General features: G+C 36.2%; 1 protein-coding gene across 1 annotated transcript in view; it reads left to right on the forward strand.

Moving 5' to 3' along the window:
• Positions 1-794: 794 nt before the first annotated feature.
• The window catches only part of LOC126815126 (uncharacterized), a 40,975-nt gene continuing 17,356 nt past the window's right edge, over positions 795-24,413 (forward strand). The window contains exons 1-4 of the mRNA XM_050540667.2: positions 795-870; positions 2,270-2,481; positions 2,913-3,119; positions 4,036-4,470. Coding sequence (XP_050396624.1) covers positions 2,280-2,481; positions 2,913-3,119; positions 4,036-4,470 — 844 coding nt within the window. The 5' untranslated portion in view covers positions 795-870; positions 2,270-2,279. The remainder of the gene's footprint in view (positions 871-2,269; positions 2,482-2,912; positions 3,120-4,035; positions 4,471-24,413) is intronic.

Below are 24,413 nucleotides of genomic sequence, written 5' to 3' on the forward strand. Positions count from 1 at the left end.
AAATGTCTCAATGGTTTTGCACCCCCATACTTATCTGAATTGATACAAATCCGCACTTCGGTGAGAAACACAAGATCCTCTAGTGATGATTTACAGTTAGTACAACCTCGAGCCAGACTAGCATCCTATGGCGAGAGGGCCTTTTCATTTTATGCACCGTTAATTTGGAATAAATTACCTTATCTTATTCGGAAATCACCTTCCATCATTACATTCAAATCGCACTTGAAAACTCATTTATTCAAACAGGCTTTTTACTGATTTTACACATTTGACTGTTTTATGGGTAGTTTTAAAAAATTTATGTCATTTTTACATTGTCTCTCTCTTCTTACTTTTTTATTTTTAGGAACTGTTTTTAGGAACTTCTTTTTTATTATAAATTGAATTTTTAGGAACTTCTTTTTATTATAAATTGTATTTTACTTTGTTATTGTTAAGCGCATCTAAACACTTTGGTGAAAGATGCGCTATATAAATGTATTAAATAATAATAATAATAACAAAATGACAGGTAGGTAACAACGCGGTGTTTTAATTTCCCAATTTCGCCCCAGAAGATGTTATAGTTACTAAAACCTCGACATCAATACTAGACTACAACACGACACAGATCGTTTTTGCTTCGTGCAGCCCCCCCCCCCCCCCTACTCCCGGCTCCCAACAAACTTTAATTCAATAAAGCAGACCAAAAGTGTCCCCTATCACCCCACCGATTGATGGGGAAATTTCGGGGAAAACCCGATCATATTTGTATAAATAGAAATAGAGGGCGCTGTATGTACAGTCTATATCGGCTCTCGTTGATCTGAAATACCCAACTCCATTCTCTCTGTTTAGATCATAACCAAAAAGCAGATAAAACTACAGGTACATTTATTTTTAATTTTTTCTTCAATATATGTATATATATATTAAAAATAAAAATAAATTTATTATTTTACGTACTGAAAGCCGGGTGTATATATATATATATATATATATATATATATATATACGTAAAATAATAAAGTTGACGTTCTTACAACACAAAGTAAGTGACAGGGATATTAAAATGACCGGCGTGTCTTGTTGTTCCCGACCCCCATCCTCTAATAAAATGAACAACTGTCAGAGTTAGGGCACATATGGCTGTTTGCTACCTCATTAATCTTAACTATAGTGTAAAATGTAACATATCACTATTTTAAAAACGTCTTTATTTTTAAAAGGAAGTAAATTAGCAACAGGTTTTCCAGAGTTTTAAAATAAGTACGTATTTTAGACTTTGATATGAAGTATTTGCATTTTGCGTTCCTTTATAATTTAAAAAGAAAAATAAGCAACCATATAACGAAGCAATTAAATTAAGTAGCAATAATAGCAATACGAAATGAACAAAAAGGTACAGGAAAAAATATTGGTTAGCTGTGTGAAGTCGAGGGCTCAGAACCAGAAGTGAATCTCCAATTTTTCCGATAGGCTTTGTTTACTTTCGATTTTTTTTTGCGTTTTCTTTATGTGACAAAGTGTTTATGTCCTACATCCAATCAAAATGCACTGTCTGTTTTTGATTAAAGCCCACCATCATAAAACCGTTTCGGCCAGAAGTGGATATCTGGCACATGGCCACTTCGAGCCAGGGGCGTGCTGGCCCCGAAGGGGCCCGTCGGTCGCCGAAGGCGCGACGCTGGTATGGGGATCTGTGGGGGTACTCCCCCCAGAAAATTTTTGAAATTTGACAACGGGAAACGCGATTTGAAAGCAGTTCTGGGAGAAATCTAGGTATCATATTTTCCAAATTTATGCTGCTATTTTGACTATAACAGCTGTAGTCGGCAAAATTTTTAATCAAAGACCATTTCACCTTAAGGTGACAGGCATTTGCACGTCAGCATAATATATTTTACTAATCGTTGTGTATGTATGAATTTTCGCGTGCGCACTCTCAATTTTTTGAGGGGATTCCGCGTGAAAATTAGAGCTCTCAGGGGGGCCCGCTTATACGGGTGGACTTATTGTTTAATGGGGGCCTGGGAGGACACCGTCCTCCTAAACTCCCTGCCAGCACGCCCCTGCTTCGAGCGCTAAAATACCCATGCCAGAACCGGTTATGCGACACATATTCACTTTTTAGAAAAAAGCGACACCGCCCTTCGTGTTGCCATTTATAAAAATAATTTCATTGAACACACCAGCTGGGTCATCCCAATTCGTTATTTTATTTTTTACTTAAAACAAAGAAGTTTAGCCCTTTTAAGAGGAATTTTATTGAACTGTATATTTACAGATGAGAAAACATGGCAATATCGAATTGCTTACAAAACAAATATTTTCACGAAAACCATGGTCGTAATATTAATATAACTGGTGATACTGCAACATGGTCAGACCAAACAGGACACCTATTTGGTTCCAAGGCACCGATCATACCGACAGATACACTTAACTTTACCTTTGAGGGAACTGGCCATTCATTTGTTGGTGTCGGCTACTTGAAAGGTACGGATAAAGTATTGTTATTTTTTGATAGGTCAGTATGTGAGGAAAGAACACTTTAATTTAATGTTGTCTGTGTCTCGAGAGCTCGCTTTAAAAAAGGGATTTGGGCGCCGGGTTGTCGCATAGTTTCTTTCGTGCCTTTTCGATCATAAGGTCTATCATTAGGTCAAGTTGTGTGGACTTGATTCAACGCTTGTACGTGACAAGGAGTCGAGTAGGGTCGCCCGTTCAACCTCGTGGGTTTCCTACGGGTCCTCAGGTTTCTGCTCACTGCTAGTGCTAAAGACCCCTAATCAAAACGAGATAGTGAAATACAATTGAACCACATGTTAATCCCTAAATGACCTAACGTCGGTCGAGTGGACATTAACAAAAAAAAATTCTCTCTCTCCCTATAAAAGGTATCATTATTCTCCCCTTCCATTTTTCAGATGAACAAGTTAGCTGGGTTATGAAATTTAGTATCCAGGTTAACTATGAATTTGGAGAAGGTTTTCTGCATTTTTTCGATGATTTTAAAATTGTAATGGGAGTTAAAGATGAAATTCGAGAATGGATAGAATTACCCGATGGCGAATTAACTGACCTCTTTGTCTTCATTGATATTAGATTTGGAAGTATAAAATTTCAAACTGGTGGTAAGTTTTGTGTTATGGGCATAAAGGGGACTAATTCTAAAATATAAGGGTGCGAGATTTTAGAAATATAATATTATTATACATGTAAATCTTGCCCGTAAATCTAAAAACTTTAAATGATTATGACGCTTTCAAACAAATTCCAAAATGATAAGAATAAACTGAAATTAAAGCCGCTCATCGTCATTTACTTTTTTCGGACAATAATTAATTTGTCATGGCTGCATTAATGCTAAAATATACGCAAATTGATTATTTAATATGTAACTAAGAAAATAAAACCAAAATATCAACAGTAGTTAATTCCCCAACTTGGATTCAATCGGATTTAAAAGATGATCCGGCAAAATTTTTTACCCTATACTTATAGGTGGCGCCGGCTTATTCATATCTCCTTTGGGAGCCACGGTGGCTAGGTGGGTAAGGCGCTGGCTCGCTAGTCTGGAGGTCGGGTGTTCGATCCCTGCATTGGCCGAGAAAGTTCAACCCGATTTTCCGACGTGGTTTCCCCTTGCCAGTGATGCAGGACGGAGAGCCTGATAAGGACAGTTGTCTAGTCCTTTGGATGATACGAAAAACCGAGGTCCCGTGTAAACATTGGAATGCACGTAAAAGATCCCTTGGCAGTAAGTTGGAATTCGATATAAGAGTAGGCGATAGTCCCGCTGTCCGGGCAAAATTTCCCTCATAGCACACTGTATGGCGTATGCCCGTCTTCATTAGCCCAGTATAGGAGCAGAACAGTAGGACGTTAAACCCCATTTCATTTCATTTCATTTCATATCTCCTTAAGATGATGCTGAATGTTGGGGAATTTTCATATCATTGTAAATACCGAACGGAACTGAATCAATCAATCATTGCTTACAGACCAAACATTTACAATATTGAATGATATTAATATGTCATATTTCAGAGTTTAGTCGTAATAACAAATTTCTTGTTTTGGGCAAAAATGGAACCATGGACAACAATAAGTTTGGTCTAAAAACTCCCAAACCAGGCACCTTTTGTGTGTGTAAGAAGCCAATGTCCATGGAATATCGAATAGAGTTAGGACTTGAACCTGTCACAGCAGCTAGTTATTGGACAGCAAATATTGTACTGTCCAATTTTCCTCCAGAAATAGTCCCGAGGTCTTATTCTGATATATTTAAAATTGGTTCGTTTGAAAATGAGCAAGGGACAATACAGCTGCAGTTTCGACCCAAAGGAATAATCATCTGTAGCTTTAAAACTAACCGAAGAGAAATACAGATCCAAAATATTCACCTTGGTCGCGATATATACATGTGGATTGAGTTATTCCGATGCACGATAAGGATGGCATTGTTGAAAAACGATGAAAGCGGTAAGTACTCTTGATTTATTTTAAATTATATTCAATATATAATATATTGGTTACGTTTGTAAAGAAACGTTTAGATTGATATTTGTTTTACTGTTAATCTGGTTTCTAATGATTTGATAGGTTGATAATTTGCACAAACCTTATAAGGGGTGTTCCCACTTAGCCGGCAGGCTTTGATGTCAAATTTTGCCGCTAATCCAGAGCTAATCCTAGAACAATGGTGTTATAAACTATAGTCCATATCTTTCTTAAGACTAAAACTTTTATTAAATAACATTAAATAGTTTACACATATAAAAATATATTGATTTTAACAAATTTAATATTTATTAAATAACATTAAATGATTTACACATATAAAAATGCATTACAATTTACACATTTAACTTTTATTAAATAGCATTATATAATTTATAAATAAATGCCTTACAACATAACAATAATTTAACAGCCCCACTAAATAGGAAATATTTGTTCCATACCGATTTACACTTAAAGAGCCATTTAATAACTGTGTTTTCAAATGTTCAATTCTTGTATCAAGTTGTCGATATTTCTTAACTCGAGGCCTTTTGGTACCACCAAATAATATCTGTGAAATGGTGATTTCGACATAGGATTGTTCATGTTTTATTAAGTTAATGAACTTGTAAATATTAGGATGGCATGCTGTCATTTTATTCAACTTAGAGGGATTTAGAGCTTATTAACGCTGAACACTAGTGAACAGTTCTTGAGTGACTACTTTTAAACAGACTATAGTTTTAAGATCAATCAAAGGATTAACAGTCTGCCGGCTAAGTGGGAACACACCCCTTATAATTCATTTACAAAATCTTGTTATGTTTCTGTCAGCCCTTTTCCATATATTCCAATGTAATTGTTATAAAAACATCAGAATTGACGCCCAAAACAAAATATTATATTCATGTTTGTACAAGGGGATTTAAATCGATCTGCTGTTCAACGTTCGTTGATGATTAAACGCAAAATTGGATAATCGAGACTTTGTTAATTATCGTAACAGCGCTAACAATGACAATCGAGACTACAAAGATTTTAAAATAAGGGTTTCTCGGCTTAGAGTGAAGCAATTTGACAGAAATTTTCAGCATATTCCCTTTACATCATCTAGTTTTTAACTATTATAACGAGAACTGCCAGATCTTTATCTAATCTTCCATAATGTATCTTTAATCATTTGCCTGCACAGGACAAACATAATTAGGGTTTATTCTTCTTCTTCTTATTATTATTATTTTTTCAACTTGAGCATATCTCAGAAACTATTTGTCGGATCAACTCGATGTCTTCGGTTTTACTGGGAAAGTGGGTGTGACTTAGAGATTAAAGCTATTTCGAACTTTCTGTGACAATGCGAAATGTCCGAAATCACCGAAGTTGTCGTTTTTTGAAATATTGCCGTAATATTAACAATAATTGTCGGATTTTAACATTTGATACATTTTGACATAGCCCGAGACACGGCAAATAGCTACGATTGTTTAGATTTTTGATTTTCGATTAATCTTCGAAGATATGAGCGCCAAATTTTGAAAATTTAAATTTTGACAAAAAACTTTTTTATTTATGAATATTTTTTTATGGCGCTTTACCTATAATTAAAGGGTCATGTGATTTGAGCAAAAATATGAAAAAAATTTGTATCGATAATTCACCTTGGCCGCTATTGGCTAATTCAGTTTATGGGTTCTGGGTTAATTATTTATGGCTTGATTTGTATAAAACAAAGTTCATATGCTCAATGATGCAAAGTCTCAACCTTTTTATTACTGATAAAGTTTTCTGTCAGCAGCGGAAATGACGTAATTTTGACCAAAACTACAATTTTGGCGGTTAGGTACGTCTTTTCGAAAGCAAATATTATTTTTTTAAAATAAGTAAAAAGTAAGACGTTGCGCCATGTAAAGGCGCAAAAAAGTCGGAAGCAGTTTTTTTAATTTCGATTTCATTTTTGCGCCATTTCGATTTAAAGGTGAAAAACGGTGTAAAATTGAGCTATTTACAACCCATTCAGGCGTTTCATATTTTAAAATATTTCTTTGTGACTTTCATAAACTTGTAGCATTAATTCATACGAAGAGAATCTATCTCAAAATTAGTTTGTAATATGAGCAGTTGCCGAGAAATGGTCAATTTTGCAAGTGTCACTTTTTACACTATTTTGCCCGTAAAAGAGTCAATTATTATTGGATTATCATAAAATTGATACCATTTGATGCGTAATGTCAATTGTGACTAGGTCAAACCAATTTAACATTTTCAATATCATCGGAAATGACGTAATTTGGGCAAAAACTATATTTACAGCTTTCGAAACAAATAATTTATTCAGATGAGTCGTATTTGTTATTTGTTTAATATTTGGATAGTTGATTCCAATCAACTAATAGAATGAACACATAGGATCATATAGATATCACAAAATGGTTTCTAACTTGTTCAGTTGCGGAGACATAGGCGATTTTCAACAGGTCACTTCTCAAGGTTTTTGGTCCATAAAAGTGTCATAAAAGTACCTAATGCCATTTACGATTTCATACAAGTAACTTAAGATTTTCATTATCACCGGAAGTAACGTCATTTTGGCAAAAACTGTATTTTTAGCCTTCAAAACAGATATTTTATTCAAATGAGTCTGATTTGTAATATTTTTAAAATTATGATATTTGATTCCAATCAGCAAATAGATTGAACCCATACAATCATACAGATACCAGAAAATGGTTTCTAACTTGTACGGTTGCAGAGAAATAGACGGTTTTCTACAAGTCACTTTTCAAGGTTTTTGGTCTATAAAAGTGGCAATTATTATTCGATTTACATAAAATTTTCACCATGTGATGCCTTATGCCATTTCTGATTTCATAAAACTAATTGAACAGTTTCATTATCACCGGAAGTACTGTACACTTGCATGTAAAAAATGTATAAAATGAATTGATATTGCTGCATTTGGTTGATTCGGCGTCCATTTTATTTGATGTGTGTAATGCTTATGTGAAAACTTGTTTAATGATTTCATTAGTACCAGAAGTGACATATGTTTAGGGTAACGTGACACCGGTGAAACCCGTCATTACTGCTTTGCAGTTATTACTAAGATTAATTAGGCTTTCACCTTCGGTGAAAGACTATTGTTATTACTAAGATTATTATTTTTTTTAATTGGGGGAAGCTAGATCTCAGCAATGGATTCTTTAGATATTTATATTTTTGGATAGCTGGAGACATTTCTGAGCAAATAGCAGTTCAAAACTGTGGAATTTTGAAACTTTGTCGCTCTCATTTTTTTGGTAAATAATGGAAAACTTTCAAAATTTTCTAAAATTTTTATTTTTTGGAATTTTGAAATTTCAGTTATATTTTTGGATAGCTGACATCAATCCGATTCCAACAATATAAGTTTTGTTCTGGAATGTTAACTTTGATTTTTCACTTTTTTTCGCATTTTGGTCAAATCGTAGAGTTCTTATTTTTTTTAAAACGGCTCCAACGATTTTTCTGAAACTTCAGATATATGAAGTCGAAGGACCAAACCAGTCCTTGAACTATAAATGAAAATCCTACAATTACCGGAAGTGGTCAAGAAAGGTATCCAAACTTTGACAAAATTGTGAAAAATGGGTGTCTGTGCGGAAAATGCGATATATTAATTGTGTTCTTGTCGATTAGTTAAAGTTTTATATGGTGTAATAGCCAATTTTCTATCAAAAATTTAAAAAGTTATGTGACTTTGAAAAGTAACATTTTTTACGATTTCGAGCAACTTTGTACGCATGTTTCTCGAAAAGTCTCCCAACGATTTTTTAAAAACTTTCTCAATCGAGAGGCTAATGGGTACTCTGTTTTGTGAAACCACTGTATCATTTTTTGAAATGTCAGGGGTAGCCGAACAAAGAGATCGAAAATCGAAAACGTCGTATTTTTACGATTTGGAGCATTTTTAGAGGTCTATTTCTCGAAAAGTCAACATAATTCTTTTTTGGAACTTCTTCCACAGAGAGGCCTATCGGTAGTGCTATACATAAAACGATTGTACAATAGTCCCAAATTTCAGGAGTAGCAGAACAAAGGGATCGAAAATTGAACACGGCACCTTTCATTGTTAAGCGAAACATAAGTGAGGGATACAATCTGTACGTTTTGTCAACGTATAGAGTCTATTCAAGAGTGCTTTTATCAGTGATGATATTTGAACTGAAATTATTTCAACTATGAGTGTTTTCTTCTTTCCAAAATATGGGTTTAGTGACCCTGTAACAGAAATAGTTGATTGCTGTGTGTAATAATTAGCCTTTGAATTAATATTGTTGCTTCTGTGTCAAAATTATCTTATACCGGTAATCACCTGGACAGAAATCGACGGCTCGCGCTGTTTATAAGACAGTCCAATTTATTTAGCGTTTGCAGTAGTATCGTACAGTGGTATCGCATATTGCACCTGTGATAAAAGGCATGACGTTGTTTGAGCATGGACTCTATCAGTAATTAATATTAAATTTTTATTATTAGTGACGTCAAATCTTTAAGGTGCACGAAACCAGAAAACTGGCGATATTTCATTGAATATTCAATCAATTTTTGAACCAGTTACATATTTGAGTAGCTGACATGAACGCGATTCCAAAGTTTCGTGTACACATTGGTGTGACCGTAAAAGATCCCTTGGCGGTTGGAATTCTGTATAAAAGAAGACTAGCGCCGCTGTACGAGCATGTTTAGAGGTCCTATTTCTCAAAAAGGCAATCTAATATTTTGGGGGGAACTCCTTCTATAGAAAGCCTAATTGATATATATTTGAATGAAAAGAGAGAGAGATGGGGTTTAACGTCCACTCGACACAAACTAGGTCATTTCTGGACTAACATATGGTTTAATTTTGTTATTTCAATAAATCGCTTGCGCGTAGGGGTCTTTAGCAGTTGGAGGAAACTGGAGGACCAGGAGAAAACCCACGAGGTTGGACAGGCGACATACTCCTTGTCACGTTCAATCGGGGAATCGAAACCCAGCCAGTTGACTCAATGACAGACTGTATGATACAGCGCAGTCCCAAAGGCTATAGCCTACCGTGCAAATTCCAGCCAGCATAATGTACCTATATAAGAAATATTTATTCCTACTGGGGATTTACAATCAGTCCCAAAGGCTAACCTACCGTGTAATTTACAGCCAGCATAACGTATATATATATAGGAGACAGTTATTCCTACTGGCGATTTACAAATATTGCATGAAGAAATTCAAATCATAAGAACATAAACACGACTAATGCACAGTATCATATTGATTATAAAAGTACAATGTATATATTGATTATACTATATATGTCACAAAACAACAATCATTAGATAATAATGATTATTTACTAATTATATAAATCATTTAAGAGGTAGGAGTTATCCATTGTTTGATTTAACAGTTATATAATTACCATGGTTAGAAAGGTACGAACAATTAAGGTACTTAAAGAGAGAGAGATAGAGAGAGAGAGAGAGATGGGGTTTAACGTCCACTCGACACAAACTAGGTCATTTCGGGACTAACATATGGTTCAATTTTATTTCAATAATTCACTTGCGCGTAGGGGTCTTTAGCAGTGGGAGGAAACCGGAGGACCCGGAGAAAACCCACGAGGTTGGACAGGCGACCCTACTCCTTGTCACGTACAACTGGGGATTCGAAACCACACCAGTAGACTCAATGACAGAATTTATGCTACAGCACGCACGTGCTAACCATTCAGACATCCAACCCCCCTAAACAAATGATTACGAAAGAACATAACGCTATAGACTTTTATAATAAGACATATAATACATGTTTAATCTATCTATATATATATTTGTGACTGTCGTTTGTCTGTCTGTCTGTCTGTCTGTTCGGGGTTGGCGGCTACACTAGGTCTGCCCCGAGTCTGGAATTTGATGTATAGGGGTAGCTCGGACCGGGGAATAACATAGGCCAAGTGGCGTTAGTCTACAACTTCCGGTTTCGGAGTTATGACCCCCGAGCGAAGCCGGTCTGTTCGGGGTTGGCGGCTACATTAGGTCTGGCCCGAGTCTGGAATTTGATGTATAGGGGTAGCTCGGACCGGGGAATAACATAGGCCAGGTGGCGTTAGTCTACAACTTCCGGTTTCGGAGTTATGACCCCCGAGCGAAGTCGGTCTGTTCGGGGTTGGCGGCTACATTAGGTCTGCCCCGAGTCTGAAATTTGGGGTATAGGGGTAGCTCGGACCGGGGAGTAACATAGGCCAGGTTGCGTTATTCTACCACTTCCGGTTTCGGAGTTATGACCCCCGAGCGAAGCCGGGTATCTGTCTGTCTGTCTGTTCGGGGTTGGCGGCTACACTAGGTCTGCCCAGAGTCTGAAATTTGGGGTATAGGGTAAGCTCGGACCGAGGAGTAGCATAGGCCAGGTGGCGTTAGTCTACCACTTCCGGTTTCGGAGTTATGACCCCCCGAGCGAAGCCGGTCTGTTCGGGGTTGGCGGCTACACTAGGTCTGCCCCGAGTCTGAAATTTGGGGTATAGGGGTAGCTCGGACTGGGGAGTAACATAGGCAAGGTGGCGTTAGTCTACCACTTCCGGTTTCGGAGTTATGACACCCGAGCGAAGCCGGTCTGTTCGGGGTTGGCGGCTACACTAGGTCTGCCCCGAATCTGAAATTTTGGGTATAGGGGTAGCTCGGACCGGGGAGTAACATAGGCCAGGTGGCGTTAGTCTACCGCTTCCAGTTTCGAAGTTATGACCGCCGAGCGAATCTTTCTGTTCGGGGTTGGCGGCTACACTAGTTCTACCCTGAGTCTGAAATTTCGGGTATAGGGGTAGCTCGGACCGGGGGGTAACATAGGCCAGGTGGCGTTAGTCTACCACTTCCGGTTTCGGAGTTATGACCCCCGAGCGAAACCGGTCTGTTCGGGGTTGGCGGCTACACTAGGTCTGCCCCGAGTCTGAAATTTGGGGTATAGGGGTAGCTCGGACTGGGGAGTAACATAGGCCAGGTGGCGTTACTCTACCAATTCCAGTTTCGGAGTTATGACCCCCGAGCGAAGTCGGGTATCCTGCTAGTATATATATATATGACAATGTTCTACGCTAACAAATAATGAAATATGATAGTATCAGTAAATATAAAAAAACAAAGTAGTCGCGAACATCCTGGCTCTTGACTGCTTCAGTTGTTTGATCCTGGACTCTGTCTGTAATTAATAGTAAACTTTTACATGTTAGTGACGTCAAATCTTTAACGTGCACGAAACCAGAAAATTGGCGATATTTAATTTTTGAACCAGTTACATATTTGAGTAGCTGACATGAACGCGATTCCGAAGTCCCGCATACACATTGGTGTGACTGTAAAAGATCCCTTGGCAGTTGGAATTGTATATAAGAGTAGGCTAGCGCCGCTGTACGTTCGAAACATTCCTCATGTTCCTTTCCGAGCAGAATGGCGTTAAATCCCATGTCATTTTACTTTGATATTAATATCTATTGCGACATTGCTTTTCGTCCATTTCGCGAAACTGTTCTTTTTCCATTTCGCGTAGATCAACTTTATTTTTCGATTCACTTCTATCGTAATGCGCATGCAAAGAACATGTCAATATCTGAGTTATGCAAATGTGTGTTTTTATTTGGGGGGTGGGGGAGTGTGTGTTTGTTTAGGGGGTGAGAGGTGGGGATAGTCTTTTGTCATGCATTTGGCTATCGTGTGACGCCTTGGCACGGTGAAAGCCTTCAGTCTTGGAGGCAAGTCTAGTTCTTTTTTTATTGGGGGAAGGTAGATCTCAGCAACTATAAGAGATAGAGGTTTGAAATTTGATTTTCTGTTGGAAAAGTGGTGTGCAGCTACTGCTTTGTTCGCATACCGGAAGTGACGTTAAATACGAAAAACGAAAACTGGTCATAACTGAGGGAATTCTCAACCGATATTTCTGTTATTTACATTTTTGGATAGCTGGTGACATACCTGGGCAGATAGCAGTTCAAAACCGACGAATTTAGAAACTTTGTCGCTTTCATTTATTTGGTGAAAATTGGAAAATTTTCTAAATTTTGGTAAAATTTTTATTTTTTGGAATTTTTAAAATATGATTACATTTTTAGATAGCTAGCGTCGATCCGATTCCAACGATATAAAACAATTTCTGAAATGTTAACTTTTATTTTTCACTTTTTTTTCGCATTTTGGCCAAATCGTAGAGTTCTTATTTTTTTAAAACGGCTCCAACGATTTTTCTGAAACCATAGGAATATAAAGTCGAAATTCTAATCCAGTCCTTAAACTATAAATGAAAACAATTGAAAGCCCGGAAGTAGTCACAAAATGTATGTGAACTTTGACAAAATTTTGAAAAATGGCTGCCCGTGCGGAAATTGCGATGTATCAATTTTTTTTTTGCTGATTAGTAATAGTATTATATCGTTTAATAGCTAATTGAATTGTCTATCAGATGGTACTTCAGCGACAAGTTTCTATCAAAAACTAAAAAAGTTATATGACTTTCAAAAGTAAGGTATTTTGCGATTTCGAGCAACTTTAGACGCATGTTTCTCGGAAACGCCCCCAACGATTTTTTTAAAACTTTCTCAATCGAGAGATAAATGGGTACTCTGTTGTGTGAAACCACTGTATCATTTTTTGAAATGTCATGGGTAGCCGAAAAATGATATCGAAAATCGAAAACGTCGTATTTTTCCGATTTGTAGCATTTTTAGAGGTCTATTTCTCGAAAAGTCAACATAATATTTTTTGGGAACTTCTTCTACAGAGAGGCCTATCAGTAGTGTTATATATAAAACCATTGTACAAAAGTTCCAAATTTCAGGAGTAGCAGAACAAAGGGATCGAAAATTGAACACGGCACCTTTCATTGTTAAGCGAAACATAAGAGGGGATACAATCTGTACGTTTTGTCAACGTATAGAGCCAATTCAAGAGTGCTTTTATCAGTGATGATATTTGAACTAAAATTATTTCAACTATGAGTGTTTTCTTCTATCCAAAATATGGGTATAGTGACCCTGTAACAGAAATAGTTGATAGCTGTGTGCAATAATTAGTCTTTGAATTAATATTGTTGCTTCTTTGTCAAAATTATCTTATACCGGTAATCATCTGGATAGAAATCGGATTGATGTCAGCTATCCAAAAATATAATTGAAATTTAAAAATTCACAAAAATAAAAAAATTAGAAAATTTTGAAAATTTTCCATTTTTCACCAAAAAAATTAGAGCGACATTTCCACAGTTTTGAACTGCTATCTGCTCAGAAATGTCTCCAGCTATCCAAAAATGTAAATATCTGAAGAATCCATTGAGAATTAAGAGAATAATGGCTAATTTTTGTGCACGTTAAAGATTTGACGCATTTCCGCTATCCACACAAATTTCATTTTACCTTTATGCACTAACCACCACCCATTTTCACGGGAGAAAACCAAATTTCAGACCTCTATCTCTTATAGTTGCTGAGATCTAGCTTCCCCCAATAAAAAAAAAGAATAATAACTAGACCTGCAAGCAGCACTGAACCGGCTTTCAGGAATCAGACAGAAAGTGTGTCATACAATAGCCCATTCATCGAGCTACCAAACGATACTTTAGGTGTTTTGATCCGGTCACACCCGACGGTGAAATCACGATTTTTGCAAGAGCACCGATTTTTACTGGGTTTTTTTCCCTTTTTTTTAATATTGAATATTTTTATGATTACGGTTTCACCGGTGCCACGTTACCCTAAACATATGTCACTTCCGGTACCAATGAAACCATTAAACAGGTTTCCACACAAGCATTGCACACATCATATAAAATGGACGCCGAATCAACCAAATCCATCAATATCAATTCATTTTATACATTTGTTACATGTAAGTGTACAGTACTTCCGGTGATAATGAAAATGTTCAATTAGTTTTATGAAATCAGAAATGGCATAAGGCATCACATGGTGAAAATTTTTATGTAAATCGAATAATAATTGCCACTTTTATAGACCAAAAACCTTGAAAAGTGACTTGTAGAAAACCGTCTATTTCTCTGCAACCGTACAATTTAGAAATCATTTTCTGGTATCTGTATGATCGTATGGGTTCAATCTATTTGTTGATTGGAATCAAATATCATAATTTTAAAAACATTACAAATCAGACTCATTTGAATAAAATATCTGTTTTGAAGGCTAAAAATACAGTTTTTGCCGAAATGACGTTACTTCCGGCGATAATGAAAATCTTAAATTACTTGTATGAAATTGTAAATGGCATTAGGTATCACACAGTGAAAATTTTATGAAAATCGAATAATATTGACAAAATTTATGGACCAAAAACCTTGAAAAGTGACCTGTTGAAAATCGCCTATTTCTCCGCAACTGAACAAGTTAGAAACAATTTTGTGAAATCTATATGACCTTATGAATTTTATTAATATGTGAATATAAACCAAAGGTTAAAATTATTAATACATATTAAAGAATTCTTGGTTGAAAAAAATATTGATTTTAAAAGTTAAAAATGCATTTTTTGACAAAATGGCGTCACTTCCGGTGTCAATTTTAAATTGTAATCAATTTGATACGACGCATACTTGCTTTTTGAATCAAATGGTGTCATTTTTGTGAAAATCTAATAATAATTGACTATTTTACAGGCAAAATAACGAAAACAGTGACTTATGCAAAATTGCCCATTTCTAGGTAACTGCTTATATTACAAACTAATTTTAACATACAATTTCTTCGTATGGTTTATAGCTACAAGTTTATAAAAGTTATGTAGAAATATTTTAAAATCTGAAAAGCCTGAATGGGTTGTAAATAGGTCAATTTTACACCTTTTTTCACCTCTTAATCGAATTTGCTCGAAAATGAAATCGAAATTAAAAAAATCGATCCCAACATTTTGTGCGTCTTTAAAGGGCACACTCTTTTAGTTATATCAATTTTTAAAAAAAATAATATTTGCTTTCGAAAAATGGTACCTAACTGTCAAAATTGTAGTTTTTGGTAAAAATAAACCACTTCCGGTGCCGACAGATATCTCTATTGGTAACAAAAAAATGACAATTGAGACAACGGAGTATATGAACTTTGTTTTATACAAATCGAGCAATAAATAATTAATCTAGGACTGAAAAACTGAATTAGCCAATGGCGGCCAAGGAAAATTACTGAGACAAAAAAATATCACATTTTTGCCCAAGTCAGATGACTCGTTAATTTTGTGTAAAACACGACTAAAAAATATTCATAAATAAAACAGTTTTTTGTAAAAATTTGAATTTTCAAATTTCGAACGACAAAAGCCATAGATAAATGTTCGAAATTAAAAAATGTGAGATAGCCATTGTCTCGGAAAAGATTCAGGGTTTCCAAAAATGTGAATTGTTTTAAAATAGGTAAAGAATAGGCGAAACCACGGCCGATTTAGCCAAAGTCAACTAAGAGTTGCACCCCTTCCCACAATAAATCCCATAATTCTTGCATTGATATAAACAAACCTGAATCGTGACGACGAATTAGGATTAATTTTAAAAGCATAGATATGGTCCATGAAGAGAGAACTTTTACAAAAAAAAATTGAGTGTTAGATATTGAACTGGCATGCAATCAAATGGATTTTTTGAAATGACATTCTTAAATTAATTTCATGGGCGTAAACATCTGGTTTTAAGAGGAGTTACCTCCCTTGGATAATGTAAAAGACCGGATTATCTAGTGGGAGAAAACCCATGCGTAACCGGGAGTTTGGTTTTTAATGTGGTTGATTATCCAGTCTCTTTAGCCAAAGTCAACTAAGAGTTGCGCCCCTTCCCACAATAAATCCCATAATTCTTGCAAAGATATAAACAAACATGAATCGTGAAGACGAATTAGGATTAATTTTAAAAGCATAGATATGGCCCATGAAGAGAGAACTTTTACAAAAAAAATTTAGTGTTAGATATTGAACTGGCATGCAATCAAATGGATTTTTGAAATGACATTCTTAAATTAATTTCGTGGGCGTAAACATCTGGTTTTAAGAGGAGTTACCTCCCTTGGATAATGTAAAAGACCGGATTATCTAGCCAATTTTTCTCAAATATTGACAACGGATCCAGACTAATATTCGTAGAATATTTTTCTGGATGATAGAGACTTAGTAGCCGGATTCCACCGTGCTTAGACATAGTTACCTCCCTAATACCCTTATAGTACAGATACAAATATAACGATTTTTCGACTTTTTTTTCAAAGATTGGGGGCCTTTTTGGAACATTTATACTATAGTGATGTCCAAATAAAAGCGAAATAAAAGCGTCTGAATAGGCTCCAAAAAGGAAAATACAAGATTTTCAGCGTCCCATAATGTATTGCCTAACCAGCAAATTTTTACCATTTAGATGTCATAAAATCGTCCATTGATCAGGATATACAATGATACTTTAGTTGTTTTGATTCGGTGAAATCTGGCATAGTAATCACTTTTTCACAAGATCACCACTTATTTTACTTTTTACGTTTTTTTCCCAAAAATATCGGATATTTTTTCGACTACTTCCGGTTTTTGGACCATTGTCGAGATAGTTTTAACAATTTGTTTAGATACTTAACTTTCTGTCACAGAAGTGTCAGAAACATCTATTCAGTAGTTTTTTTGTAAAAAAGATAAATAAAAGAACATTTTCAATAATTTAACGATTTTTGGACCCCTTATATTATTTCAAACCTTTTCCTTTTGGATTGACGCCACAGACTACCGATAGGACTGCGTTAAAAAAGTTTCAGAAAAATCGAAGTTGTCGTTTTCGAGAAAAAGACGTCTAAAAAGGCTCCAAAAACGGAAAATACTAGATTTTCGGTGTACCACAATTTATTTTCTAACCATCGAAATCGTACCATTGAGATGCCATATAATAGTCCATTAATGGGGCTATCCAAAGACACTTTACTTCTTTTGGTCCGGTAATATCTGACCGAGAAATCCAGCTTTTCGCAAGAGCGACAATTTTTTAACCTTTTTTTTTTCATTTTTTGAATACTTCCGGTATGGAGATTATTGTCGGAATAGTTTTAATAACCAGTTTGGGCAATTAAATAGCGACAGGGCCCTGTAATGGTATATTACATTATCTGATCAGATAAAATGACCCTGAGAAATCCTATGTTCAAAGGTGCCAAAAATGCAAAAATGTCAAAATATCGAAAATTAAATTTCAATAACTCAATACATATTATACATCGTTAGAATCGTAATTAGGTCAGCTATCCGAATCTGTAATCTTTTTGTAAAAATTTGTTTAAATAATAAAGTAATAGAGCATTTTGCAATATTTGACGATTTTTCGACTTTTTTCGATTTTCAGTCCCTTTTTTATCGTATTCCAGACATTTCAAAGTCTTATTGGATGGCATAATTCACAAGACTATCGAATGGACTCTCGATAGAGAAAGTTAAAAAAAAAAGTTGCGGTTAAGATTTCGAGATACAGGCGTCCAAAAACGCTCCAAATCAGAAAATACTTGATTTTCAGCTTGTCATATTTTGCTGCTTGGTCATAGTATCCGTATAAATTGGGCATCATACGACAGTCCATTCCAGGGGCCACTCAACGAAAGCTTAATTCGTTTAATCCATTGATATTGGACGGAGAAATCGAGTTTTCCCCAAAACACCCATTTTTTGCTTTTTTTTTCGAAATATCTATCATTATTTCGACTACTTCCGGTTTCCGGATTGTTTTTGAAATTGCTTTATGCAGCGGTCTGACTATATAGCTTTATGTTTCAGGACTATCAGAACTATCGATTTATCCTTTCCAAAAAATATAAGGGTTGGGAAATGGGCGGAAAATTCGAAAAATAAAGGGCGATAACTCGGAATGAAACTTATATTTCTGGAATCGGATGGTCTTCGGGTATCCAAAAATGTAGGTCAAATTTGAAAATTTTGAAAATAACAAAAATTGTCTTTTAAACAAAATTTTTCATTTTTTGAACGCTAGAAGTCAGCGACGAAGTTTCGAAATTTCAAAATTTTCAACTGCTATCGTCCGAGAAAAGACTCAGGGTTTCTGAAAATGTCATTTGTATGAAAATAGGTACAGAATTGACGAAGCTACGGCCGTTTTTTAATTTTTATGCACCGCACGAAATTCGGCCACTTCCGGTCGACGCACAAGTTTCAAAAATAGTTTATCAAGTAGCCACCACATGGTTTCCGATAGGAAATTAGGTCCAATATCGGTATCTGTTACAGGCACTGAGAAATAGGCTATGGCGAAAAAAATAATAATAATAATAAATAACTAGATCTGCTAAGCAGATATTAAAGCTTTCATATTCACAGTCACTGTCACATGTCATAGAAATAATATGAACAGAAAAAAAAATCATTATAATGAGTAAAAATTTGGTGAAGTTAATTCGATTTTTCACTGGTAAATAATTAAATAGACAAGTGGCATAACTTGACCCGCATCCCATCAGCTATCCTGAAAAATGCTGGAAAAATTAAACAAGTAAATTGTGTTTAGTACTGGGTTAATTAAGACAGGCATATGCCTTTGCTATACAGGATGACATGAGGGAAATTTAGCTTGGGAGGTGTAGGCCTGCAGCCAAAATTTCTAGCTAGCTTAGAAACACAACTCCGCTACACGGTCTTCCATAAAAGAAAAACTATACATTTTTGGAAAGCTTATGATGCCAGGAAGACAAAATCTGGGAGTTCCAAGCAAAATGTTTGCAATTTATTGTTTTAGGGCCAGATGAAATTCGTCAAAATTGTCAAATAAATGCTATTTGTGTACTAACAATTCTGAAGTTGACATAAAATTAAATAGTTGGTAAAACACCTCATGCCTTCATCCTTGGCAATGAACAGTTTATTGGACAGATTTTGATGTAAATAAAAATGCTCAAAACACAAATGTCATGGGTGAATAAAGAATTGTGGAAATCCATTAACGGTAAAAAAGAATTATCTCCCTTTCTGTCAAATGCCTGTAATTGATAGACTATCAGGTCTTGTATGAATCATAAGACCAGGTGTGGGCAAACAAGCCCAATAATTATTTTGTTTGTTGGATCTCAAGGGCCTGTTAGGGTTGGTTGTTGGATGTTTGCTCAGAAATTATCGCTTGTATGGAACATGCTAGAGTCGATTTGTAGCATATTCTAGCCAGGGGATATGTTTGACAGTAGTTTAGTGATATGCTTTTGAAATAATGGAGATCAGTAGCACTTTATAAGCATTGAACCACATGATTTTTTTCCACTAAGATAAACATTCTAAACCCACATACATGTTCCCTTTCAATTAGCCACTACAGTATTTTTACAACTGTACATGTAGCTGTGAACTACTATTTCGGATATGATTAATGGTCAAATTACAAACATACATGTAGATATGAGTTAAAAAAAATAATTGTGTATCTGGGCTGGAATGAAGGGAAAGGTTAGAAAACAGGATGAACAGTTGTGAAATTATTTATTAAAGTGAAACAATCATTGAAAATCAAAATTAAACAGTTACTCTGCACATCAAATGTCATCAAAGTTAATCTTCATTATCATCATCACTGTCACTAAATGTATTAACATCAAATTCGGTCTCTTTAACAGTTTTTTTTTCATTTTCACATTGACTACACATGCACAGGTCTGTACAAGAAAGGGGGGTTGGGATGGCCTAGAGTGCCGCGCTTCGACCTCTAGCTGGTCGGTCACCTCTGGCTTGTGGCTGTGGCTTTGATCCCAGGTGTGAGCGTATGTGGCATGGAGATAGAGGCGTCTTCTCAACCTCGTGGGTTTCCTCCGGGCACTCCGGTTTCCTCTCACTGCTAAAGACCCATACGCGCAAGCGAATTATTGAAATAAAATTGAAACCGTATGTTAGTCCCAAAATGACCTAGTTTGTGTTGAGTGGACGTTAAACCCCATTTCTCTCTCTCTCTCTCTCTGTACAAGACAACTTTGCTGGCCATTTATGATTCTTTCTCTTATGACATCTTCACAGAATATAATATTCGACGGAGGGCTAGTCATCTTTGCTGAAAAATATAAATAAACATATACATGTACACAATTAAAACAAAATTCTGGAGCTTGGTTTACTCTCATTAATTTCGTACAACAGAGGAAAAAGACACTTATACAGGGGTTAACATCTTATTTTCATGCAGAAACCAGCTAATGAAGACAGGAAGGCATTAGCAGTACAAGGAGAGATAGAGAGGAGAATTGCGGTTTAACGTCCACTGGACAAAAACATAGTAATTTCAGGACTCACCCATGGTTCAGTTTTATTTGAATAATACCAGTGGCAAGAAGGCGGAGAATACAAATAAAAAAAACATCACAAATATTTACCTTTCTGATAACTGTCTAAGAAATTCAGTACATGTATATTGCCTATAACATTTTTGGTGATATCTGACCTCAATGGCCACACAATCTTGCCCTCTGATATGCCTTAAAATATCTTCATCCTCTTTCAATTCAGCAGCTTTCAACAGTTGGCCTACAAACAAATTTGCAAACAAATTATACACCATATAGCGTTGAATGTTGTTTGTGCTCAAGGGTGGGGGAGGGAATGTCACTTTGAGGCCTACATGTACATGTACCTGGCTGGTCAACTCTGGCATGCGGTTTAGTTCAGATCCTTTGTGTGAGCGGAAATGGTCTAGAGACAGATCGTCTTAGCAAGGCACCTACAAGTGGGCCAAGAAAATAAAAAACAAGTTAACTTCTCTATGTTTCATCCCTTGTGCAAGCAAATGTGCAACACTTTAACCAATGACTGTGCCAAATCAACAAATGGGGTAAAGGGCTTTACTGGATGCTCCTTGTGATACGTTTGTAACACAATTATAACCTAATGTATTACACGGGAGTGGAGTGGGTGGGTCGGGGGGCTTTTCGATTGACAGGGGACTATTAAAATGGGTAAGCAGAGATAAGCAATTTGATGAAACTTTGTGTATAGTTTCATTACATTAGTACCTTGACCATATTACCTTGACCAAGTTCGACAATGAGCATTCTCTTAGTCAGGATAAGCAAAGCAACTTGATTGGCCGGGACTTTGAATTGGTTGATGCTTTGGGGTATGATAACTTTGGTTATAATGAAGTACTGGAACATAACAACCCAGCTTTTAATTGAGCTAGAATGTTTAAACTTGGTGTAGATGTTCATCAGGTCTTGACTGAACATTTTGAGCTACAGCTTGGCAAGTTCATTGGTCGATGCTTTGGGACAAGATAACCTTGATTTCTATCTGACAGAGAGTGATGAAATTTACAGTATAGTTTTATTGCTCGATACTTTTGAAAAAAATAAGAAAGTGCGATTAATTAATGTGTCATCTTTTACTTTGGGGTTTTGGCGGGAGACATCAGCCATACTGTTTGCTTGTTTAATATCCCCTATACAATATACGCTCGACCTCATTACCCGAACTGGGGTAGAAAAGTGGGATCTTTGACAATGAGGCAATGAACTTGTACATTCTTTTGCAGCTGCACAAGAGGGAACATCAACGCCGGATTAACCATGGTGGTGGGGAGGGGGGCTGATACCGACCGTGAAGCCCCGCAAGGGGGTCGGGTCAGGGGGTTATCCCGCTAAGAAATTTTAATTTGACAACTTCTTTAATAGTTGTGCGATTTTCGTGAAATTTAGAATGTTAGTAGATCTTGCCAATGCGACTTCAATGATGTCCTTGGAAATGTTCTAAATTATCTCCCCTTGGTGAAATTAAGGATCAAAGTTTTCAAAAAAATCGTCGAAATATAGGTCAGAATGACCTAAAAAAAAATTCGATACTAGACAAGTAATTACTGATTCGTACACAAAATATGGAGTTTGTCGATCGAACCGGAAGTGCCACCATCTTTAAACGTGAAAAATCAAAAAGGCTTTTTTGCTATTTTACTTACAGACTCGGGCGTCATATTTTCGGAATCCTGGAAGGAATGCCTAAAAATCTATCGGATCAGAATTTTGATTTCGGTCACGTGATGGTCACCATTTTGAATTGAAAATGAAAAATAGAAGCAATTTGAAGGGCCGGGACTTTGGAACACAAGAACTCTCCTTCTAATTAAGCTAGAATGTTCAAACTTGGTGTAGGCGTTCACTAGGTCAATGTCATGATTGAGTTCAAAGATGAGCATTTTTTGCCTAGGGTAAGCAGAGATAAGCAAGCTGATTTGTTGATTCTTTAGGGCACGATGACATTGGTTATAATGAATGGAGGGCGATGAAACTCTTGTCAATCGAGAGGCTAATAGCTGGCCTGTTGTGTGAAATCATTGTATCATTTTTTGAAAATGTCCGGGGTAGCCGAAAAAAGGAGATCGAAATCCAAAAAGTCGTATTTTTACGATTTGGGGCATTTTTAGAGGTCGTGTAAAGTAAAATAAAGCATGCATATACATATATTATTGATATTAAATATATCATATAAAAAACTAAAGAATGAATCAGCTGTCATTGACAGATTTTATATTATAAGCATGGTCAGTGGAAGGTCAGCGTATTGTCTAACTTGAACTCACTGACTCCGTAACATTATTGTGGGTATGGTATAAGCTGAATTTGATGAGATGCACATATCTCGTATGACTATTTGGTACTTACAGTGTTAGACTTTGTCGTAACGTTACGGTCTCCATTCATCAAATCGTCGTTGGGGCTATAATACGATTTTGAATCAAGTTATTTATCACTGAGGGACTCAAAATTAGGTTTGATGTAGCTCTGCTCATTAAAAGTGGCGAATTTAACGGGCTCATGGGTTCCAGCTCCCTCCTCTAGAAATTTCACAGCACCCGCATGGATTGTGGCTAATTTTGTGGCAGAATTTTATTTTTCTGGGGGAGGTATTTCTAAATGGCTCCGACACAAGTGCCTGAAATGCCATGAAATCACGTTTTCGGCCTCCAATTAAAATTTCTTAGCGGGAGAACCCCCTGACCCGACCCCCTTGCGGGGCTTCACGGTCGGTATCAGCCCCCCTCCCCACCACCATGGTTAATCCGGCGTTGATGTTCCCTCTTGTGCAGCTGCAAAAGAATGTACAAGTTCATTGCCTCATTGTCAAAGATCCCACTTTTCTACCCCAGTTCGGGTAATGAGGTCGAGCGTATATTGTATAGGGGATATTAAACAAGCAAACAGTATGGCTGATGTCTCCCGCCAAAACCTCAAAGTAAAAGATGACACATTAATTAATCGCACTTTCATATTTTTTTCAAAAGTATCGAGCAATCAAACTATACTGTAAATTTCATCACTCTCTGTCAGATAGAAATCAAGGTTATCTTGTCCCAAAGCATCGACCAATGAACTTGCCAAGCTGTAGCTCAAAATGTTCAGTCAAGACCTGATGAACATCTACACCAAGTTTAAACATTCTAGCTCAATTAAAAGCTGGGTTGTTATGTTCCAGTACTTCATTATAACCAAAGTTATCATACCCCAAAGCATCAACCAATTCAAAGTCCCGGCCAATCAAGTTGCTTTGCTTATCCTGACTAAGAGAATGCTCATTGTCGAACTTGGTCAAGGTAATATGGTCAAGGTACTAATGTAATGAAACTATACACAAAGTTTCATCAAATTGCTTATCTCTGCTTATCCATTTTAATAGTCCCCTGCCAATCGAAAAGCCCCCCGACCCACCCACTCCACTCCCGTGTAATACATTAGGTTATAATTGTGTTACAAACGTATCACAAGGAGCATTTGAATATTCTCTCTGAGGCATCTGATACCACTTGTCATTGAGGTGTTCACACAGCCAACTCATTTTTGTTTGTTTGTGTTATCTTTATTCAGTATAAATCAACTAATACAAATGAAAAAAAGTACTTGGTTTAATGAGATTATCTTTTGAGAGTTGGTCATACAGGTA

Source organism: Patella vulgata, chromosome 3 (genome assembly GCF_932274485.2).
Source record: "Patella vulgata chromosome 3, xgPatVulg1.2, whole genome shotgun sequence".
Classification (NCBI taxonomy): domain Eukaryota; kingdom Metazoa; phylum Mollusca; class Gastropoda; family Patellidae; genus Patella; species Patella vulgata.